We start from the raw sequence: 19,584 nt of genomic DNA, 5'->3' as shown, positions 1-19,584 counted from the left end.
TTATTATGCCAGTCAATCACAATGGGGTTCATTTGTGGACCTCACCATGTAATAGTAGTGATAATTACAAGTATTTTCCTTTTTTTTTTTTTTTTTTACCGTGTGAAAATACAAATATACAGGCAGTATATATTTATGGCTTGCACCAAGGGTTGGCTTTGCCATACAAGCAAGTCTGGGTGTCGTCTGGGCCCTAGCAGAAGGCAATGTTTTTTTTGGGGGAAAAAAATAAAAGAAATTGCTTGTTGCAGTGGTGCAGACTGAACAATTTTCAGTCAGCCTGTGCAGTAAACCCCTAGAGAGCCAGCCCTCGAACGTGCAGGCTGCTTCCCTCTTCACACTGGCTCTTCAGCTCATATAGCTGTGATTATCCTAAGCCACTTTGCATTCAAGTGAGTTGATGGAGGAAATCAGTAAATCCCTGTCTGATAAATTAATTCTGAAGCCAAGAACTTTGGAAGCAACTTATAATTGGGAGTGTTGCTGTTTTTCTGTATGCACCCAGTAGCATATAATCCATAGGATGAAACGTTCATGAATAATGCACTGAATCCATTTCTTTTTGTTCAGCCTGAGTTCCTAAAAGCTCATCCCTCCAGTTGGGCAACGACTAAACCTGTGATATCTCGGATATTATAATGAAACCGTTAGAGCTCTTGGAGCTGCTGAGCGCAAGGGCTGGGCTCCGAGGTCTCTGTGCTGCCGCCGTTCCCATCAGCATGGAAGGGTGTCCACAGGCGTTTGGCCACGAGTGCGGCCAGTCTGCTTGTTGTCACTGACCAAGCGAAGAGAGGGGCAGTAGGGAAGGGAGCCTTTGCTGCACAAAGTCGCGTGTATTATCTGTGATTATTTTAATGACTGTTGACTGTGGAGCGCTAGGAGCTTGTGTGCCTTAATTTGCCTCTAACTATGAAGAGAATATTCCTCTGATCACTAAGCCTGCAATATATCCACATTGCAGAGTGGTATAGATGGGCTACCTCAGATGCTCTTAGCTTGACTGCAGCACCAGGGACACTGGTATGGTCTGTAAAAACTGCATGGGACTTAGCCAAACTTGCCAGGAATGGGGCCACAAAGCTGTGGCTTCTTCCGGGACTGATCTGGTGAATGACGGGAAGGCTGTTGCACAACCTCTCCTCAAACGTGCCTTTTGGCAGCGTGCAGCTTGCTGAGCTGGCTACAGGCGCTGCCGAGCTGCTCTGCGCGCCCGGGTAGCGCGGTGCTGCCTTGCAAGTTGTTGCGTGTCAGAGCTGTGTGGCCGTGTCCTTTGCTGCTCGGCACAACTTGCTTCCAGCCCCTCTGGGCAACTGGAGGCTTCCCAGTGTGCGATTGCTCTTGGATTCTGCTAACATCTAGTTTTCTGAAAAAACCCTTATTTGTACAAACGTATCTATTAACATAGCGCTGTTTGCCACAAGGAAAAGAAATGAGCGCGTGCCGAAGCGATGAACGCTTGCGTGCTGCAGTCTCAGCGTGTGACCAGCGGATTGTTTTAAATGGTGACACTTGGTAAAGACATTTCCTTCCCGATTCAAGACCTCATCCGGTTGGAAGTGGCCGAAACCTCGCTGGACAGTGAGGGGGGTCCTTAACCTCGCCCTGCCCGGCCCCCAGCTCCGGCAGCGGCTCTTCCACCTCTTTCGGGGCAGAGGGGCCGCTAGAGGGGGATGCCGCACGCGTTTTGCTAGCGGAGCGCGCAGCTCTTGGCCCGCTGGGGACGTGCTGGGGGCCAAGGGCCGGGGGCCAGGTCCAGGCTGGCGGGGCTGCAGCGAGCCCGGAGAGCCTCGCCGCCTGCCGCGCCTTCGCCCTCGTCCCCGCTCCTGCCCGGCGGGACCGCGTGCTCCCGCGCAGCGGCTGGGCGCTGAGCCTCCGGAGCGGGGGCAGGCGCGTGCGCTCTTTTACGCCGCCAAACTCGGGTGGCCGACAGCGCTATGGCGAGACGCCGAGTCTCCATTCGTGCTGAGGACAGTTGCCTGCCTCCTTGTCGATGCGCGTCAATTGCTCCGCTGCTCCGCGTGGCTTTAACCACCACGGCTTTAAGGTTCTGAGAGATGCGCTCGTGGGGAAGGAAGGCGTTTGGCGTGCAGAGCTGCTGCGCGGGTCAGCAGCACCCACCGGAGACAAGTGTGCTGGGGGCCTGCGCGGAGCTCAGGCGTGGGAGCGGGGCACGGCAGCGAGAGCGTCACACGAACCTCACGTCACTGACTCTCTCGGCACAAGCCTGCTTACCCAGCCCTCTACGGGGTTTATTTGGGCGCTAACACTGAAATTTCTCAGTTTGATCCCATCCCCTTCTTCCCTTTCCTGGATCTTTCTTTCTCGCGTTCTCTCCTTTATTGACATTCCTTACTGTCCTAACCACTCTGTCCTAACAGAAAACCATAAAAAGAACATCGTCTCCTGTATTTTAACAGAGGTGAAACTTAGCTTACACAAACGAGCAAGATCCTCTGTGATCTCTCAAAAAAAAGGACTGGCCGTTTCCCTTCCGCCTCTTCTGGAGATTTGGAGAGCCGTACGGTTGGGCTGCGAGAGGAAGAGCTTCCTACTCCCGCGTGTTTTACGGAGAGGGGGTGCTTAAAAAAGCTCTCCACGCTGCGATTCAGGAAATGACACGGTCGTGCTGGAATTCACAATGAAGCTGCGAATGTAGCTGGAGCCCTCGGTCTCACCACGGGAAGGCCCCTTCGGCTGGCTTTATTCGGCCCTAACGAGAGGGCCGAATTCCCCTTGAAAAGCATGTTTTCCTTTTGGCCCCTTTCCCCCATCAGCTGCTGTCACTTTGAACAGAGGGCCCTGAATGCGGCTTCCCCTCAGCCTGCGTGCCCCCCTTGGACCGCGCCGAGCGAGGGACGCGCCGGCCTACAGAAACGGGCCTCTGAAGCCCCGAACAATGGCGCTTTGTGCGAGCAGAACAGTGGAGTCACAGTTTCCCAGGCTTTTCCTTTCTTCCTCTCCCTCCGCTCCCCCTCTCCCGCCTGGAGATGCCTAGCAATGAGGGGAGCAGCCGCGGCGGCTGGGCGATAAACAAAAGGGACGAGGGAGCCCCTGGGCCGCACGGCCTTCCCTCTCCCCGAGGGTCCGCGTCCGGCTGCAGGAGCTGGCAGTGATTTGTCTCAAGTGCAACAGGACTGAGTAATTTCAGCGAGAAACGCGAGCCGTGGGGGAAAGCAGGGCTCCAGCGATAACCTGAAAAACTTCACAGCCGTGCCTGGCTGTTGCAAACCTTGGGACGGAGGGTGAAAACATCTTGGAATCGGTCCTGTGAAGGCCGAGTGATGTAGCGCGTTGAGGTCCGCTGCTCCGAGATGCTCAGCGTTTCCTGCAACGCGCTGGGTGCCCTCGTGGCTTGGCGGCTCGCTGGTTTAGGCCACCCTCGCGGTGCCGGGGTCGTCACCCTGCAGCACTGCTCAGCGCGGTCCGAGAACCTGCAGCGAGGAGCAATGCAGTGAAGCAAAAAACGGGACACGTAGGCTGGATCCCTGCAGAAAGTCCCTGGGGATCTGTTCTGCTGTATAGCGGTCTCATGAACGAAGGAGTGGAAGCTCAGTTAATATGGGCACAACGACAGCGATACCTCACACACGGCTTTTCATCCACAGACGTGAAAGTACCCCGCAGGAGACAGCAGAGATGTTAAGTGCGTTTGCACATGGGGAAACAAGGGCATGCCCAAGGTCTCGGGGGCCCGGGCTGGATCCCCGCGCGCCCCATCCGCTGCTGTGCGCACGCTCCTCCCCGCGCCCCTCGTTGCTGTCGGGAAGCAGGAGCCGCTGCTGGCAATGCCCGGCCCTGGTGAGGCGTGGGCTAGCAAGGGAGCAGGTCTTTGTCGGCTCTTGTTTCTGGGCCTGGTTGGCAAATAAAATTAAGCATCACGTAAATCCAATGTACAATGTAGTGTAGCCTGGGGGTGGTTGACTCTGCTGCATACGATGGGACCGTGTACAGTGACCACCAAAAGCAGGTCCTCGGCGTGTTGGGGCAGCTGGCCGAAGGCGGTGGTGGCCAAGGGGCAGTTTCGCAGCCACAGAGCGCAGGGACGCACATACCTGTTTGCCCGTTCACGGCGCACCCCCCCTTGCCCATGCAAAGCTCTGGGCTGCCTTCGGTGCATGCGAGACTCAAGCAGGGTCCAGGCTTCGGCTGTGTTGTGGTTATAATTTATTCATCCCAAAGTACTTAAAAATGTGGCGAATAAATTTCATTATCATCATTTTACAGATGGGGAAACCGAGACCATGTGTGATCTAAATTAATTGCAGACAATAAGTAGCAGTGACCCAAATGTCAGAAAAACAAGTTAGTGCCCAACAACCACTGACGTGTTAGAGTGTTTCTTTGATTTCAGTTGGACTCTGATTCATAGTTTTGAAAGGTTTGCTTCATGGAATTAGCCCAGAAAATATTGCCTGCTTTCCCATGTCCTATCTTCATGAGCTACTGTGCTGTCTGTATCATCTGGAAAGAAAGTGGTAGGAAAAGCTGCTTTTTATTTATAGGATGCATAGTCACAAGCAGTCCTAATCTGCAAGGTGTAGAGCCACCAGTGATATAAATGGATCAAGAAATAGCTGCATCTTGCATGTGACAAAAATGGGCTTCATCGTACAAAAGAAAATTGCTATCATATAACCTACAGATGGGAGTTGAAAACATATAGTTCTTTGTATGATAGTCTTAATACCTGCAGGATCTGGCCTCGTATCTGTAGTCATTGATATTGCTAGATCTGATTGATTGTTCATAAACAGTAATTCAGGGATGATAAAAAGACATTGTTAAAAGAGCAGCGAGCTCCTCCTCTAGTGCAAGTTCTTTTTTTGGTCTGTTGCTACAGCAACTCCGTACTAAGAACAAAGATGACAGCAAGATATTAAATTCTGCACAACTCAATTGACTCTTGATTTGCCTTCTTTTTTCCCTTCAGTAACTGAATCCTACTCCACTAATTGCGTTAGATTTTAGATAGAAATTATGCCTTTCTGTGGCAAGAATTCCTGTATTGCTTTTCCCCCCTTCACCTTAGAACCTAATTAAATCATATTAACTTACTTAAATCCAGTGGGTGATTATAAATTTTGGATTTCTTGGATTTATTTCTTTTAAATGTCGACATTGTGTATTTTAAGCCACAACTGGTATTCTGTATCAAAATCCCCAAAGCCTTAATAGTCTTTAAAAAAGAAACAAACAGTTTTTGGCAAGTTCATTTTTGGCAAAGTTCAGTTCATGCCAATGGCATAAATCAAAAATGTATAATCAAAATTACTGTAACAGGGGTCATCTGAATTTATGAATGTTAAAATTGTTTTTTAAGGGAATACTGCATTTTGGTTCTGTTTTTCCCCCCACAATCTTGAATTCTTGTAGAGTGGGCCACTAGCAGGCTATTACATCTGTATCTCTGGCTTCACTTGTGCACATGCAAGAGCACCAACTTACGGTAGAATACAATTTGAGAAATGACCCATATAGTCTTTGATGGAACTGTCATCTTCATAGTCCTAAAACTTGACTGTCTGAGGCAAAGAGCTTCTACATGGAGATAGTTAAAGTTGAACCTTTGGAGCAAACATGTTCTGTCACCCTAAACTTGACTCCCTGTCATCTGCACGTGCATCTTGCAAAGGACTCTTCTCAGGCCAGGGTTAATCGTGTGCTCTTCACTGTGGCAAATGGGTGCAAAGAAAGAAAAGGATGAGACAAAATTTACAGTGCTACCAAAACCCTGATGGACTCCTGGGAGCTGGTAACCAGAAGAGAATAGCAGTACCTGTGCTGGGCAAGTCCAGATTACACCAGTCTGCACCCAAGCCTTGAACGCCGTGGGAAGCCAGCCTAGCACGTAGAGTGTCTATGCCATGCGGGCAGGTGAGTGGATGGCGCCAGCCAGCGCAGGACCGCTCTGTGGGGCCGACCCATTTCTCTCACGAATGCAGGGTGCAGGAAACCTTCACTCCTTGGAGAGTGAGAGAAAAGGGGAAAATGGAGACAAAGAAGAACAATGACATAAGGAGAGAGGAGTTTGATTGTAGCATGTTAAATATGACATATTTAGCTTTCCTCCTAAATAGCTGGAATACAAATAACAGTATTGCCTTGTCAGCTTCAGACTCAGCACGGTTTGTAAAGGAGTGACAAGCCCAGGCAGAAGTCTGTGTCACTGTGGTTTCAGTGCAAGATTGCATCTAAGGAAGAAGAGTAGCAGAAGGAACTAGGAAACAAGGTTCCTCTCTTTGCCTGAAAGGTGTTGTGCAAAAGCATGTAGCAGTAGGGTTAGGTGGTACAGGGCAAAGGTCTCCAACCTGTCCTATGTATAGGACTTAAGTAGCTACTTGGATTTCAGATGCACACCTTGGATATTAATATGCAAATAATAGTGTTATACAGATGATGCATCCTTCTGAAAAAGCCTGGGAAAATAGACCCTCTCCTCTTTTTTAGAGGCAGCTGTAAATATTTCACCCAGTGAGGAAGGATGTGGATTGTTTTGAATGTTTCCATGCTAAAGAAACATATCTTCAGTCACCTTTCATTATTCACCCAATTCCTCTATATTCAATGAAATCGAAATTGGCATTGGTGTATCCATTTCTTTGAAGAATAAACTATGCAGGCACAAACAGAATGTGCAGATCACAGCACAGGAATTAAAGTGTACCTTTGGTCGTATGGCCTTTTAATCTCTCTAAGGAAATAAGATGTAGCAGATCTTTAACAGGAAGCTGTTAGCAAGAGACGTTTCACAACTGCTTAAGCAACATGCAGTGCAACATTGGCCTTGTATAGTTGCGCCAAATTCTGAATAGATGGTGACCCAAATGCCTTTTACAGGAGAATTATAGCTACTGGAAAGAATTACAATTGCTAAGTTGTTTACCAAACACCTTATGTTTTTAGTATAAAGTAAATATTCTCCCTTACTTGTAGTGACTTGAATCATTGGCCAACGTGATGCAAAGTTCTACCGTTACTCTACAAAGGCCTGAAAATGATACCAGTGAGAAGGAAAGGTACTCAGATGGACTCATATTTTTAAAGTTCTGTTTTTCTTCTCTGAATGTTAATGTTTTCAAAGATACTCCTCTCATATTTTTGAAGATATTATTTTACTTATGGTCAGGCTGTTGGAAACGCAAAGAAAAACAGTAACTTCTGGGATGCTTTACCTGAAGAACACCACATTGGCTCCCAAACTGCATCCTCCTAAGCAAACTGTGAGGCAAAGAAGCCTTTCCAGAGAGTTCCCAGTAGGAACAGGCTTTTTGCCAGTGGACATTAATAAAGGTAGAACACAAATAACCTGGAGAAGAGATGGTGGAACCCATTTATAGCAAGTTTGTTATTGTAGAAATCTTGTTTGGCGTTGTCTTTAGCAGCTCACTTTCCAAAAGATTCGCAGCATTGCTAATGTGTTGGCTCAAGGCCATCATCCTAGGACCGATGGAGAACCTGAGCACAAACAGACTTGGACCCTGCCACCAGTTTCACTGCTATGCCTAGTGCTGAACATTGCTCCCAGGGCAGCTGAAGGTCAGCTCATTTGATCCTCCTAGAACTGTATTGGCAAACTGCTCAGTGTAAGGAAAGCTGTAGAGACAAGTGATAGCAATTTACTAGTTTGGCTTCTGGCTCCTTTTTTTCCCCCTTAAAATTGCAGCTTTTCTTTAATTATCGCTCCACGGGGGCTGCGCTCTCCCATGCCGTTTGAAGCGTGGTCTGCCAGCCAGTGATGGTAATGCAGCAGCTACCATTGCTCAGACAGGTTCTGAGTATTGTGCTGCTTATTGTGGGGTTGCTGGAAAGGGCTATTTCCAGTTTCCTGGTGGGAATGGGAAAGAGAAGTTACATCTAGAGTCAGCGTTTTAGCCAGCAATGCAAATCCGAAGCGTAGTAGCCAGACTATGGAGATCCTGCTGCAGCTGCAATACTAAACATAAGGAGAAAGGGGGCTGCCTTTTTTTAGATCTGCTCCCTAGTTTGTTCTTCCAGCTCTACATCCCCAGACACTGGAGTGACCGCGAAAAACTGTATGAGTACAATGCTAGAGAAATCCAACACGCTTTTCATCTGAGCGTCTCAGATGGCTCAAGAATGTCTTAAGCCTTTCAGCCTCCCGGAGTTTTCACATAGAGAACTTAAGGCATAAAGAAATCAAGAGTTTGTCTGAATTTTCCTTATGCTTGTAGTTATTTTGGGCACGAAGGCAGGGTACATCGATGTAGCTATGCAAGTGTCAAGTTGCAAAGGCACTGCACACACAAAGAGAAAAGGGTACAGAAGAGAACTAGTTCTTTTACTTGTTGAGGCGACTAGATAACAGAACTCTGCTGGCAGAGGAAAATACGCAGTGCTCACAAAACACTGTAAACAACTGCCGTATTACCTGTCTCCAACCAGTTTGTTTTTGCATTGGGAAAGGGCTATGTGAAAGTCTTTTCCCAGCAGTTCAGCTCCGTTAGGGCCCTGCGAATATACCCAGGGTAGACCTGCCGTGAGGACTGGATTCTTATCCCCTTGTTCGTATTTCGTGGCTTTTATTCCACAGATGATCCCGCCAAAACTGAGGGCTCTCTTGCAGGAGCAGCCGAATCCAAGTCTGGCTGTTCTCGGTGGTTTGTGCAGGTCACACAAGCCCCCCCAACTCTGATAAACCCAGGTATGGAGTAGCGACGGCTCCGGTTCAAAGGTCTCTGAAAGGCAGAAAGCGCAAGGAAGATTTGGGGTTGGGCAGTGCGGACTGCCTTGCTCTGGGACGGGTAACTGGCAGCAACGCTACGTCTGTTGGAACTTGCTTAAAGAAGTGGAGGGTTTTGACGAGTCTCTGGATGTGTGTGTCAGCGGAGGCTCGGCATGCCCATCCGGCCCGTCCCCGCGCCTGCCCGTTCAAAGCCTCGCCGCTGCCGCGGCTGGCGTGACCTGCCTTGGAGCAGCACCGTGGGCGCATCCCTGTGCAAACAGCATTCGCCCGCTGTTCCGAGGCAACTGGATGCGTTGTGTGCCTCATGAAACACTTACAGTCCGAGGCCGGACACAAAGAGTGCAAGACAGCTTCTGCCTAAAGAATTTCCTTTAATTTAGGAACTGCTTTAAGCAAACATTACCTCTGCTTCCTGAGCACACACAAGGCTACTGCCCTGGAAATAATCTGCATTAGCCTTACTGGAGTGACCACGTTGCCATAGTGACTGTTGGTTCCTCTGTACCTCAAGCTTGAAGTATTTATTATGATTAAATCCCATCCCATTCTTCATTTAAAAATCCTGTGTTGAAAGTGTCACAAAGCAAATTATAATTTAATCCTTCCTTTAGAAAACTATTTTAAGTAGAAATTCCACAAATCTTCTTAGACTCTGATATTTAGTAAAGATCATTAATTTGTGATGGGATTATTTTTCTTCAGACATTGCTGCTTCTTTATTTTTAGTGATATCTGAATAGCAGAAAATCTTGATACTATTATATAATTTCGTGTTTGCTTTTTTTTTCTCTCTTACCTTTGTAGCACAGACTATTTTGATCAAAGGTGTTTAACATCCTCAGATACTAAACTTTGACCTCAGAGAGAACCACACATGTTTGAACTAATCTGGCAAGAAAATCAAAACCTGTCCTGTGACACAGCTTGTTATCAGAGGATTTTGTACTTACCCTCCTAATATCTTTGAATATTAAAAGGAAAAATAACTGCTACTGGGATTAATCTATTTAAAAAATGTCTCTCATTTATCTTTTTTTTGTTTTTAGAGGAGAGATAGTTAACCCTTTTTGCCCATAAATCCAGTTTTCCAAAGAATGATTGTCTGATTGATATCAATCCTCCCCCCTTAAAGGATCCAGTCACTTCTGCTCTCAGATACTGCTAAATACCATTATCTTTCACCTGGCAGCTGTGTGCATCAATAACCATGCAGCAAGAAAAAAGGTTTCAGGTCTGATTACCAGTCGTCTAGGAGCAGATGTACAAAAACCTATGACTGAAGTTTTGGGGCAGAGATCTGGGAAAGAATGTGGCTGTTCCACAAAGGAAGCATAATTCAGTAATTTACTTCTATAAAGTTATTACGCACACAGTTGTGTGAAGAGGTGGTGCGAGATTAAGGTTCTGCTGGCCTGATTTTTGAATGAACAGGCCAGGAGCTGCAAGCAGAGCAGTCCATCAATGAGTTAGGTCATCCCAAGTGCTAGGAAACTCCTCCTATCATACCACTCCATTATCAGTTAAGACATATACCACACATGCAACTGAAAAAATGCCCCAAAAAAACCTGTGTTGACATGTGTTAGGGCATTCTTAATTTATTATTTTTTCTAGAACTATTTATGTTATTTCTCTGCCAGGCTCCACTGGCATTAAGGACCCAACCGTACTGGTCTTCATTGCAAAGGAAGACAGAAATGGAAATCTCTGTATTTTAAAAGCCTGTAATTGTTATGCAATGTTATGTAGCTTTCCTTGCTTTGGGAAGTTACAAACCATTGTTTTATACAACAGATCTTCTTTCGCTTCCTAAGGGCACTTTGTCCAGAGCCTTCATATCCCTGGAAGGGGAATTTGTTGACACCCCCCAATCTCCTTTGGCATCCCCTTTCCAACCCTGCTCCAAGCAAAGCTCTGGGCTTTCTGTTTTTCTTCCACAACCCTAAGCCCGGGTGGACTTCTTGAGGCACCTCAGACTCCCTTGGCAGGTAACGCAGCAGTTTGTTGCTCACAAAAAGTCAGGTTTCTGCTTGTCCTTGGGTAAGATCAAAGCCAACCTTTAGTGCTGGTGCATGCGGGGGGAGGGCTGGGGCAAGAGAGGTTTCCGTCCCCGCGTGTCCTGCTTTGCACGCCTGGCGCAGGGAGCGTGGTTGGATGGGTTGTGGGCTGAACCGCTTACGGATCTCATGCAGTCTGCGCTACAGGAGACCGCTGCAGGGCTGCCACTTGGCTGGCAAAATGGTTGTTATTATTCTGCTTTCTCACTACAGTAGTTCTGCCAAAAACTGAGTTTTTATGGAGAGCATGTGCTTTTGGAGCAGTAGCTAATGCTTAGTTTGAATGGTGCGGTGGAGAAGCGTATTAATGGAGAGGACTCTGCAGATTCTCCGTAACAGACTGAGGTTATCCCCTGAACTTTTTGTTTGATAGGTGATTTATTATGGTCTGTAAAATGCCTGAGACACTCTCATTTCTTCCTTTCTTCAATTACAATATCTTAGTATTTTTTCCTCTTTGTATTTGCACCTTAACACCTTGGAATCAGCTCTTAACTCTGCTCATCCTTGTCCTCTGTTAAGGTCCCTTCCACCTCTGATTTTACGGACAGCATCCCTCTAGGAAAAAAAAAGCAGCTTTCCATGTTCCCATTTTGTACAAGCTTGTGTTATCTTTCTAGTTTCATTTATCACAATCACTATGAACTTACTAGATCTCTGACCTCTCTTCCATTTCCCTTTTGTCAGCTGTTACATCACCCACCAAAAGTCCCTCACCTGACCTAAGCAAAATGCTGGGTAAGTTCCTCTTCCAGCCACCTCTCTGCACATGGCATTTTGACTCATTCTTCTCTGGCTTCTGCATCTTCCATAACTGTGAGTCCATCCTATTAAGTGATAATGTGTCTTACTGCCAGCTGGCTTATTTTTCCCTTTCCACTCTGCTGTGAAACTGCTCAAACCAAGCTAACTGTTGTGTCAAACCAAGCTAACTTTTATGTCAAAATGTCCTTGACGCACAGTGTCAGGGATATCAATGAGTAACGCAAATCAAACAGAGAGGGGCAGGGCCAGCGTGCTCCCTGCGCTGCTGATGGATGGACCATTTGGAGCGGGCACAACTTCCTGGCTTCCCCATCCCAAATTAATAGCTGGTTTTCCCTTTTTCTTTAATCTCAGTTCGGTGATTGCTGGGACGTCCTTCCAGATGTCTCAGTTGTCCTTAGGACTTCACTGGTGTTTTCCACATCCCCCCTCACCTTCCTTGCCAGGACAAGGGTGTAGGTCCTGGCACCTGAGTCTCTTGTGCGTCCTTTCAGCACTTCCCCAGGATTATTCACATTTTTCTTCACTTATTTCACGTGTGCCCGTGCTCTTTCCTACCCGTGATCCCTCGGCTCTACCTCTGCACGTGCCCGGCTGTCTAAAGCTGTTTGCTCCCTTCCCCTCTGCATGCCAAAGACACCGAGCTCCTTCAGCGCTGGCCGAAGTGGGGGAAACCGCGGCGGCTCAGCCCTGCCGCCGCAGGCCTGTGCTCTGCAGGCTGCCCCTTCCCGCAGCAGCGGCTTTGGGTCTCCGCACTGTGGCTGCTCCAAATTCAGAATGCTCTTCTGTGCTGCCTGCTAGAGCTAGGTAAATTATTTGTTTAATAGGCTTCACTTATTTTTTGTAAGTTGGCAGAATAACTGTGAATCATCAAATCTCCTTGAATTCCCTCCACACAAAGCACCAACAAAAGGGTTCATTGTGCACACTGGTAATTTGAGTTTAGCTGGGACTGGACAGAGAAATCATACAGCGGGTCTGGCTTCCCAGGAGGCTGGATACACAGGCATTGCCAGCACAAGCAATGCTATGTGCAATTTTGAAAACTCTTTGCTGACAGAAGTGTGACACAGGGTACCAACTACTCTTTCTTACTTAACTGGAAAACTCCTAAAAAAGAGCCTTAAAAAGAATTGGTTTGGTTTGCAGTCTTGCTCTCTGGACCCCCACACTTTCAACCAGCGGAGGAGAAAATATAATGCCAGAAGGCAAGGTTTTGAGTGGGAGGATTTAATAAAATCACAAGCAGTGTGTTGGCACTTGGGAAGGCCGGCCCAAACAGCAGGGCTTTAACAGAGTGCAGCCTTGTACGTCATACATTTGCAAAGTATGATTTTCCCAAAATAGATGTATTTCAGCACACACCAAGGAAACGGGGCAAGGGGTTAATTTTTTGGTGGTTTAACAGAAGGGAGAACAAACTGAGACTTCCACAAGTTAGCCTCCGCGTGCACTGTGACGTGGTTGCTCCGCAGTGATCATCAAATGCAGGAGTTTCTCCCTAGAAAGGTGCCTTTAGGTGTGCCCTGACGCTGAAGAACTCTCGAGTGCTAACCTCACTGCTGGGCTTAGAAAAGCAGATACTTTTCTGGTTTGTTGCTCTGAAGAAAGGGATTTGCTGTGTTTTGGGACCTGGAATATTCTTGACGCAGAGTTTTAAGAGATATAGCAGTTAGGGGATATTACGGCTGGAGCTGAATAGCCTTTGCATTAAATGTGTCTAGCAAACCTCTTTTATTCTGCTGATTTTATTATTGCTTCTTTGCTGTTAAACGCACTGGGACCGAGTTTTGCTGCGTAGGTACGGATCCGGCACGCCGTCCCGGAGGCGAGCCGGCGCCGCGACGGGCTGTGCGGAGACAGGTCCGTGTCACGTAACCTAGGCATAACCGGCACGCGCGGGGCTTAGAGGTGCCACCCCGAGAGCTCCCGTCTCTTAGTCACAGTAAGTCACATAACCTGGATGTATCTCAGCTGCCAACTCCGTTTATTTTTAATCTCATAATATTTAACACCTTTGCCCTGGAGGAACAGCCTATATAACCCGGCATACTGCTGTAACAGTGGGAGCTTACTAGTTTTATGGCTTTAGGCCTTTAGCCTCCGCAGCTGTGGAGAGGCAATTCCTTGAAAGCTCGGGAATAAAATAACGCGTCCGGGGTGTGAAGCCTTTGGAGCCAGTCCCGCCGCTCCCGGCCGGCTGGGGTCAGCAGCGCCGGGCTTCTCCGGGAGCGGGGCCGCGGCCCGGGCCTCGCGGCCGGCTGGGGTCTGAGGGCGCGGAGCGAGCGCCCTTCCCCCGGCGGGAAGCGCTCGCAGCGCGGGCGGCGGGACCGGGGCGGCCCTGCCCGAGGCCCCGCAGGTGCCGCGGCGAAGCGGCGGAGCGTCTCGTCAGTCAGTCAGTCAGTCAGGGAGGGGGGAGGGGAGGGGAGGGGAGGGGAGGGGAGGGGAGGGGAGGGGAGGGGAGGGGAGGGGCGGGAGGGCAGCGCGAGGCCCCGCCCCGCCCCGCCCCGCCGCGCGCGGCCCCGCCCCGCAACCTGAGGCGGGAGCGCCGCCAGGAGCGCGGCGCGGCTGCTCGCGGTCCCGCTGCCGCTGAGGCCGGGGCGCGGCTGCGCGGCGCGGCGGCCCCGGCGCCGCCAATGAAGGGAGCCGCTGCGGCGAGCGGGGCTGCGCCTGGGCGGCGGGGCCGCGGCCGGGTGCGGGGGCGCTGAGCGGCGCGGGCTCGGCGGGGAAGATGTCATCTCAGGCCAAGTTCAAGAAGGACAAGGAGATCATCGCCGAGTACGAGGCGCAGGTGAAGGGTGAGTGACCGCCCAGGGGGCCGCGGGGGCTCGCTGCGCCGCGCCGGGCCGCGCCGGGGGCTGCGGGAGCCGCATTGCAGCTGCGCGGCGCGGGGGAGCCCGCGGGGCCGGGGCCGCTGCCCCCTCCTCACCCTCCCCCCGGGGCGGCGCGGCGCGGAGCGGAGCCCCTTTGTGCGCGGGAGCCCGCGCGGGCACGTGCGGGAGCGGCGCGGGGCGGCGTCCGCGCCCCCGCGCAGCTGCCCGCCGGCCGCGACGGGCGCGGCGCTGCGTTGCGTTGCGTTGCGTTGCTCTGCGCGGCGCCGAGCGCGGGCGGCGCCGCGGGACGCACCTGGCGCGCGGGAGCCGCCGCAGCGGCCGGGCGGGTCGGCGCCGTTCTCCGCTCGCCGCCTCGCCGCGGGGGCCGGGACGAGCAGCCCCGTCGCCGTCCCCGCCCGCCGCCGTGCCGACGGCGCTGCCTCCGCGCAGCCCGGCTGGGGTCCGCGGTGGCGAGAGCAGCCTTTGGGGACGGTTCCTGCCAGGGGAAGGAGCGAGGCGCTGCGGCCGCGCCGGCTGCGCGGGGAGATCGCGGCCCCGGGAGCGCCGCTCGTGCGCGGGCTCCGCGGCGCGGTGGCTTGGGAAGAGCCCGCTGCGGTCCCGCGGCGCTGCGAAAAGTTCTGGTCGGCTTCTGCCTCCCGCTCGGGGAGGCCCCGTCGTGTGCGGCTCCTGTGCGAGGAGCCTGCCGTGCTTCGCCCCCCGCGAGCCCCGGGGACGGTGGCGTGCGAGCACCGCTCTTGCAGGACGGAGGCTTCCGAAGCAAACCGCCTTGCCGCTAAATACTAGAGCGAAACGTAGTCAAAGACTGCGCCTAGGGAGGCTACTGAGTGCCAAGCGTCAGGCTCCACGTTAGCTTTTATTACAACTAGACTTACTATGGAAAAGCTGATATCCCCTGAAACACTCTTACCGGTGCCTGTTGTCTAGTTAAAGCAGGTATGCTAATGTGTGCTTTCGCCATCAGACACAAAAAACCCTAATGCCTGTGTAGCTTCATCCCTATTATAAAAATGTGTTTTTTAACATCACTATCAAACTGTATTGACCAATGTTTTTGGATGGCCCATAATTTTGTAGATAACTTCAATTTGTAAATGCTGCTCCTTATGGGAAGGATTTGTCATTTTGTTAGTTGATGACAAAGAATTCCTTTACCCCCTTCCTAATTTACCCTCTTTGACTGTATACTTAATGCCTTTTCATTAACTTGCCCCTTCTTTCCCCCACAATTGTATGCAATTGCCTTCTCTGTCCTTTCACAGCTATTTCTTTTATATAGGTATGCATTCACTGTTTTGTTGTATAAATCTCTGATTAAAACAGACTTACTTAAAAATATAAAATAGCTTTTCTGTAACTGAGCTGTGAACATATAAACTAAACAACTTTCTTTTTTCACTGGAGGTCACTTTGTGCGTTGAATCTTGAGCTCAGTTCAACCATGTCTTCTCCTCACATATATCATTTTGAAAAACTGGCTGCCTGAATGCTACAATGCAGTGCCAGATGGAAGGATTTTGGGGAAGGGGGCTGTCTCTTGATTTGGTGCCATTGTTTACTTCCTTGCATTTCAGTCCTTTGTCGTTGGCTTTGAAGAATGATCTAACAGTCACAACATGTTCTACTTGGTGCCAATTACCTTTCTTCTTGTGTATAATTTGGGCAAATTGATGTTATTGCACCCTGCAGTTAAGCAGATGAAATATTCTTTTAGCCTGTAGTATCGCTCTGTTTTTGGAGGGGGGAGGAGGTTGCATTTATTCATAGAGGCCGCTCCGCGTTTCCGGGTTGTTTTTAAAGATGTACTGGGCCAGATGTGGTTCCTACTTCTCACATCCTTTGGGCTGTGGGAGGGCCGCTGAAGGCAGGATTGGGTCTAATCTGTTCCAAAAAGTTTTGCTGCGGACGTCTCCAGTACTATTTTTTTGTTGTTGTTGTTTATGGCTGTTTGGAAATACTCATTTGCCATGATTATTCTTGGCCTGGCTTCTACAGCCTCATGGCTTCCACATGTTGGATCATTGACATTGGAGTTGTATTGCAAGGGTGGTTTATTTCAAGACAGCTATCACGTTTTGGGCCGCTCTTCTGGACAGCAGTAATGCAGAGTTTGCTGATAGAACTGTGATGATTTTTCTGGTACTACTTCTTGCCTAGTTATATCTCCAGAAATACCCATTTTCTGATTTAGGTTGCCAGGTCTGTATTTTAATCTGAATAAAGGTTACTTCAGATCTGGCTGAAGGATGCCAGCCCTGAAAGGGAAGGGGACTGTTAAGGAGAGCACCCAAGGGAACCGGAGACCGAAGCTGTGAAATCAAGGGGAGAGGAACCGAGCTGGCGGGGGTGAGTCACCCCTGCCATGTTTGGGTTTTGCGGAGGTTCGGCTCCGCTGGGATCGGTGGGGTGCGCTGTGCCTGAAGCCGGGACGAGCCGGGCAAGGTCAGACCCCGAGCCGTGCGTGGCTGTACGCAGCTCCGTGCCCTTTGAGGCTCGGGGGACTGTGTCGCCAGAGGCGTTCCCAGGTCTGCCCGTAGGTGGATCGAGCTCCGCTGAAAATGCAGCGTAGCCTCTGCTAGGCAGATGGGCTGCGGCATTCGTGGGCTCTCGCCTCGGCAGCTGCGACCTCCTGTTGTCGCCTCCCTGCAGGATCGGCGGTTCTGCCCTTGTCACACTGCTAAACTGTCAGATTGGAGATAAAAATCTAACTCCGCAAAATCGATGCAGAGTTTTGCTGCAGCCAGCGTTCTCTCATTAAATAGTTACAGCGGGAGCCAGCGTGACCTGGCAGAAACGTTCAGTTTAGCGCCTTTGGGTGGTTGCTTCGCTCCCAGGGACCCGGGAGGGGCAGGCAGTTGGAACGAGCTGTGCGGGAAGGCAGCTGGGTTCCTGCTTCGACAAGGCCGTGCTCCGTGATTGCTCCTGTACCTCGCGCACAAGCGTAATGCAGTGGTGTCTTGTTGATGTCGGCGAAAAGTGACACGTGGAGAAGGCTTGTCATCGTCTAAATCTCCTGCTGAGGCTGTGATAGCGACCCAAAACACCTAGTTCCGCTTCTGCTTTCCTCGTCGTAATGACTGATTTCTTTGGACTTGATCTAGGTACTTCATGTAGGCCACCTCATTACCACAGATACCCTTTTTGTTCTCTTCATGGGCTTAATCGTTATTCTATTCTTATCTAAACCCATGCTACGTTAGCGAAGAATTTGGATCCCCAAATCTCCAGAGAATGACTAAAATGGAAAAGAAATAGCGAGAGAAAAAAGGGGGAGTGAGGGTGAAAGAGACTAATGGAAACAAACTGTTGGCACAGAACAGCTGACATATGAAGATGATAAAAGATGAAAATTTGAAGAAGTGACGTCTGGGTGTGGAGGCTGGGACCGAGTTCTGAATGCAGCACAGCAGAGCAGTGCACCTGACGCGGTCAAGAAAAAAGCAGGGAAACCCCGCGTGCTGGTTCCAGGTAGTACATCAGCATGGCAGAAATGAAGGTGGTTCACAGTGGAGGCTGGCCTAAAATTCCGCCCCCTCCAGTTTCTCTTGCCCTTAGCGCGGAGAGAGTGAGTACTGACACCTACTGCATCAGTTTCTTGCAGAGGAAACTTTTGAGACACGTGATGCTATGTTAACTGATAACCTCCTCATTCAGTGCGTCAGGTCCGGAAGAAAGAGGACCTGAGTTCTGTCTCTTAATCCCTTATCAAGATGGGGGCAACTAAACTTAAAAAAAGGCAAGTCCATGGGGTTGAAGAAACCATTGCTTCATTGCATCTGATATCAAAAATGAAAACCGCTTATTTTCCCGACAAAGTGTGTGATTTCAGATAGATCCTAGTTGAATGGATACATCTTTTAATACAGTAGCTGTTTCAGTGGTTTGTATGCAAAAAACAAAAGTTGCAGTTATCTGGGAAAGGAAAAAGGGGTCAATGTGAAAATCCTGAAAGTATCTTGATGGGATAGATATGGATGATATTCCAATATAATAAATCCCGGGAGAGCTAAGAGAAGTAAAGTGAGAATATTTACCAGGAAAAGTAACCCTGTGCTTGCTGAAAAAGAAGAGTGGCAGGAGGAAGAAAGTGAAATTTAACGAGAACTTTAGTTAGTTTATACTCAACCCAAAACTACACACTTCTATTATTGAAGTTACTGGGGAATTTCCTGCAGGATCCAGCCCAGACTGCAGTGTGCAGAAAGCCGAAGAAGAACTGAAAACGCAGGGGTGTAGGGCAGGGCTGTAGCGATGGTGTCAGCAAGCTGGAAAGATGTCAGAGAAGTTTAGAAACGGCCACAGTGCTGGCTGGCTTGGTCTGCGAGGGCAGTTTGAAGGGCCGGAGGGGTCGGCCAGTGCGGAGGGGTGGCTCGCAGCACGACAGTCGCCCAGCAGTGCAAAGACCAAAGTCGCCCAGGTATCGCTAGTGGAGTCAGAGAGCTAGCTAAGGGATAACAGGGCAAAAAAAAAAAAAGAAAAAAAAAAAGTAGTTTTGTTTAGACTAATAATTAGGGAAGTTTTGCTAAAAACCCACTTGCTCAGGCTACTGAGAAGTAGAGCAAAGGCCCCGGGTCCTTGGGAGACGGCGTGTCGGTAACAGGAGCGCAGGACCTGAGCCCTGCCTCTGACCTGTGTGCCCTGCGCGCTTCCGTGCCCGTGAAAATCGGTGCGTTCGCAGTTTGCGTGGGGACTGAATGACTGGCCTGAGGTGAATTAACTAGTGAACAGTCTTTATGCGCAGGGGTGATTCATCAGCCCTCTCTGGGGAATTGCATCTGCTCCGCTCATGGCGGGAAGGAGTCATCCTGGAAGTGCCCTGAGAAGATACAGGGCGTGCGCAGGGCGTGCGCAGGGTGCGCGTGATGCTCGCGGGGTACGTTGCCGTCGCAGGAAGGGGCTCCCACGGGGTGTCGTTGAGAGGAGGGCTGGGAGGGGGCTGATAGCACGGGGCGCTGTTACATGGTGGTGATGGTAGGTGCCTGAGGCTTCGAACTGGCGCCTCTTCGTTTTTAAGAGCGGAAATATCTAATCGTCGCTGTCTGTGTGGCTGCTGCAGGCTGTCCGTCCTTCCAGCTAGCTCTCTGCAGCGTGGGCCATCTGTCTGTTCGTGAGGACCTTTCTCGTTCACCTCTCGAATACGTTTGCTGCTGACGGGTGCGTTCCCGTGGTGAGGTCTCTCCTGTCAGTTACCGTGTCGTGGGTCCTTACTTTCCCTTCTGCTGCTGAT

At 50.1% G+C, this 19,584-nt stretch overlaps 1 protein-coding gene across 3 annotated transcripts in view; it reads left to right on the top strand.

Annotated features, from left to right (window-relative positions):
- The first annotated feature begins 14,234 nt into the window (after positions 1 to 14,234).
- SRGAP3 (SLIT-ROBO Rho GTPase activating protein 3) overlaps positions 14,235 to 19,584 on the top strand; it is a 158,730-nt gene continuing 153,380 nt past the window's right edge. For all 3 annotated transcript variants that reach the window (XM_067303529.1, XM_067303530.1, XM_067303528.1), the window contains exon 1: positions 14,235 to 14,324. In XM_067303529.1, the coding sequence (XP_067159630.1) occupies positions 14,258 to 14,324 (67 nt within the window). In that variant the 5' untranslated portion in view covers positions 14,235 to 14,257. The remainder of the gene's footprint in view (positions 14,325 to 19,584) is intronic.

Source organism: Apteryx mantelli, chromosome 12 (genome assembly GCF_036417845.1).
Source record: "Apteryx mantelli isolate bAptMan1 chromosome 12, bAptMan1.hap1, whole genome shotgun sequence".
NCBI lineage: Eukaryota > Metazoa > Chordata > Aves > Apterygiformes > Apterygidae > Apteryx > Apteryx mantelli.
Note: the sequence above shows the minus strand (reverse complement) of the source record. Positions and strands in the feature narration are given on the sequence as shown.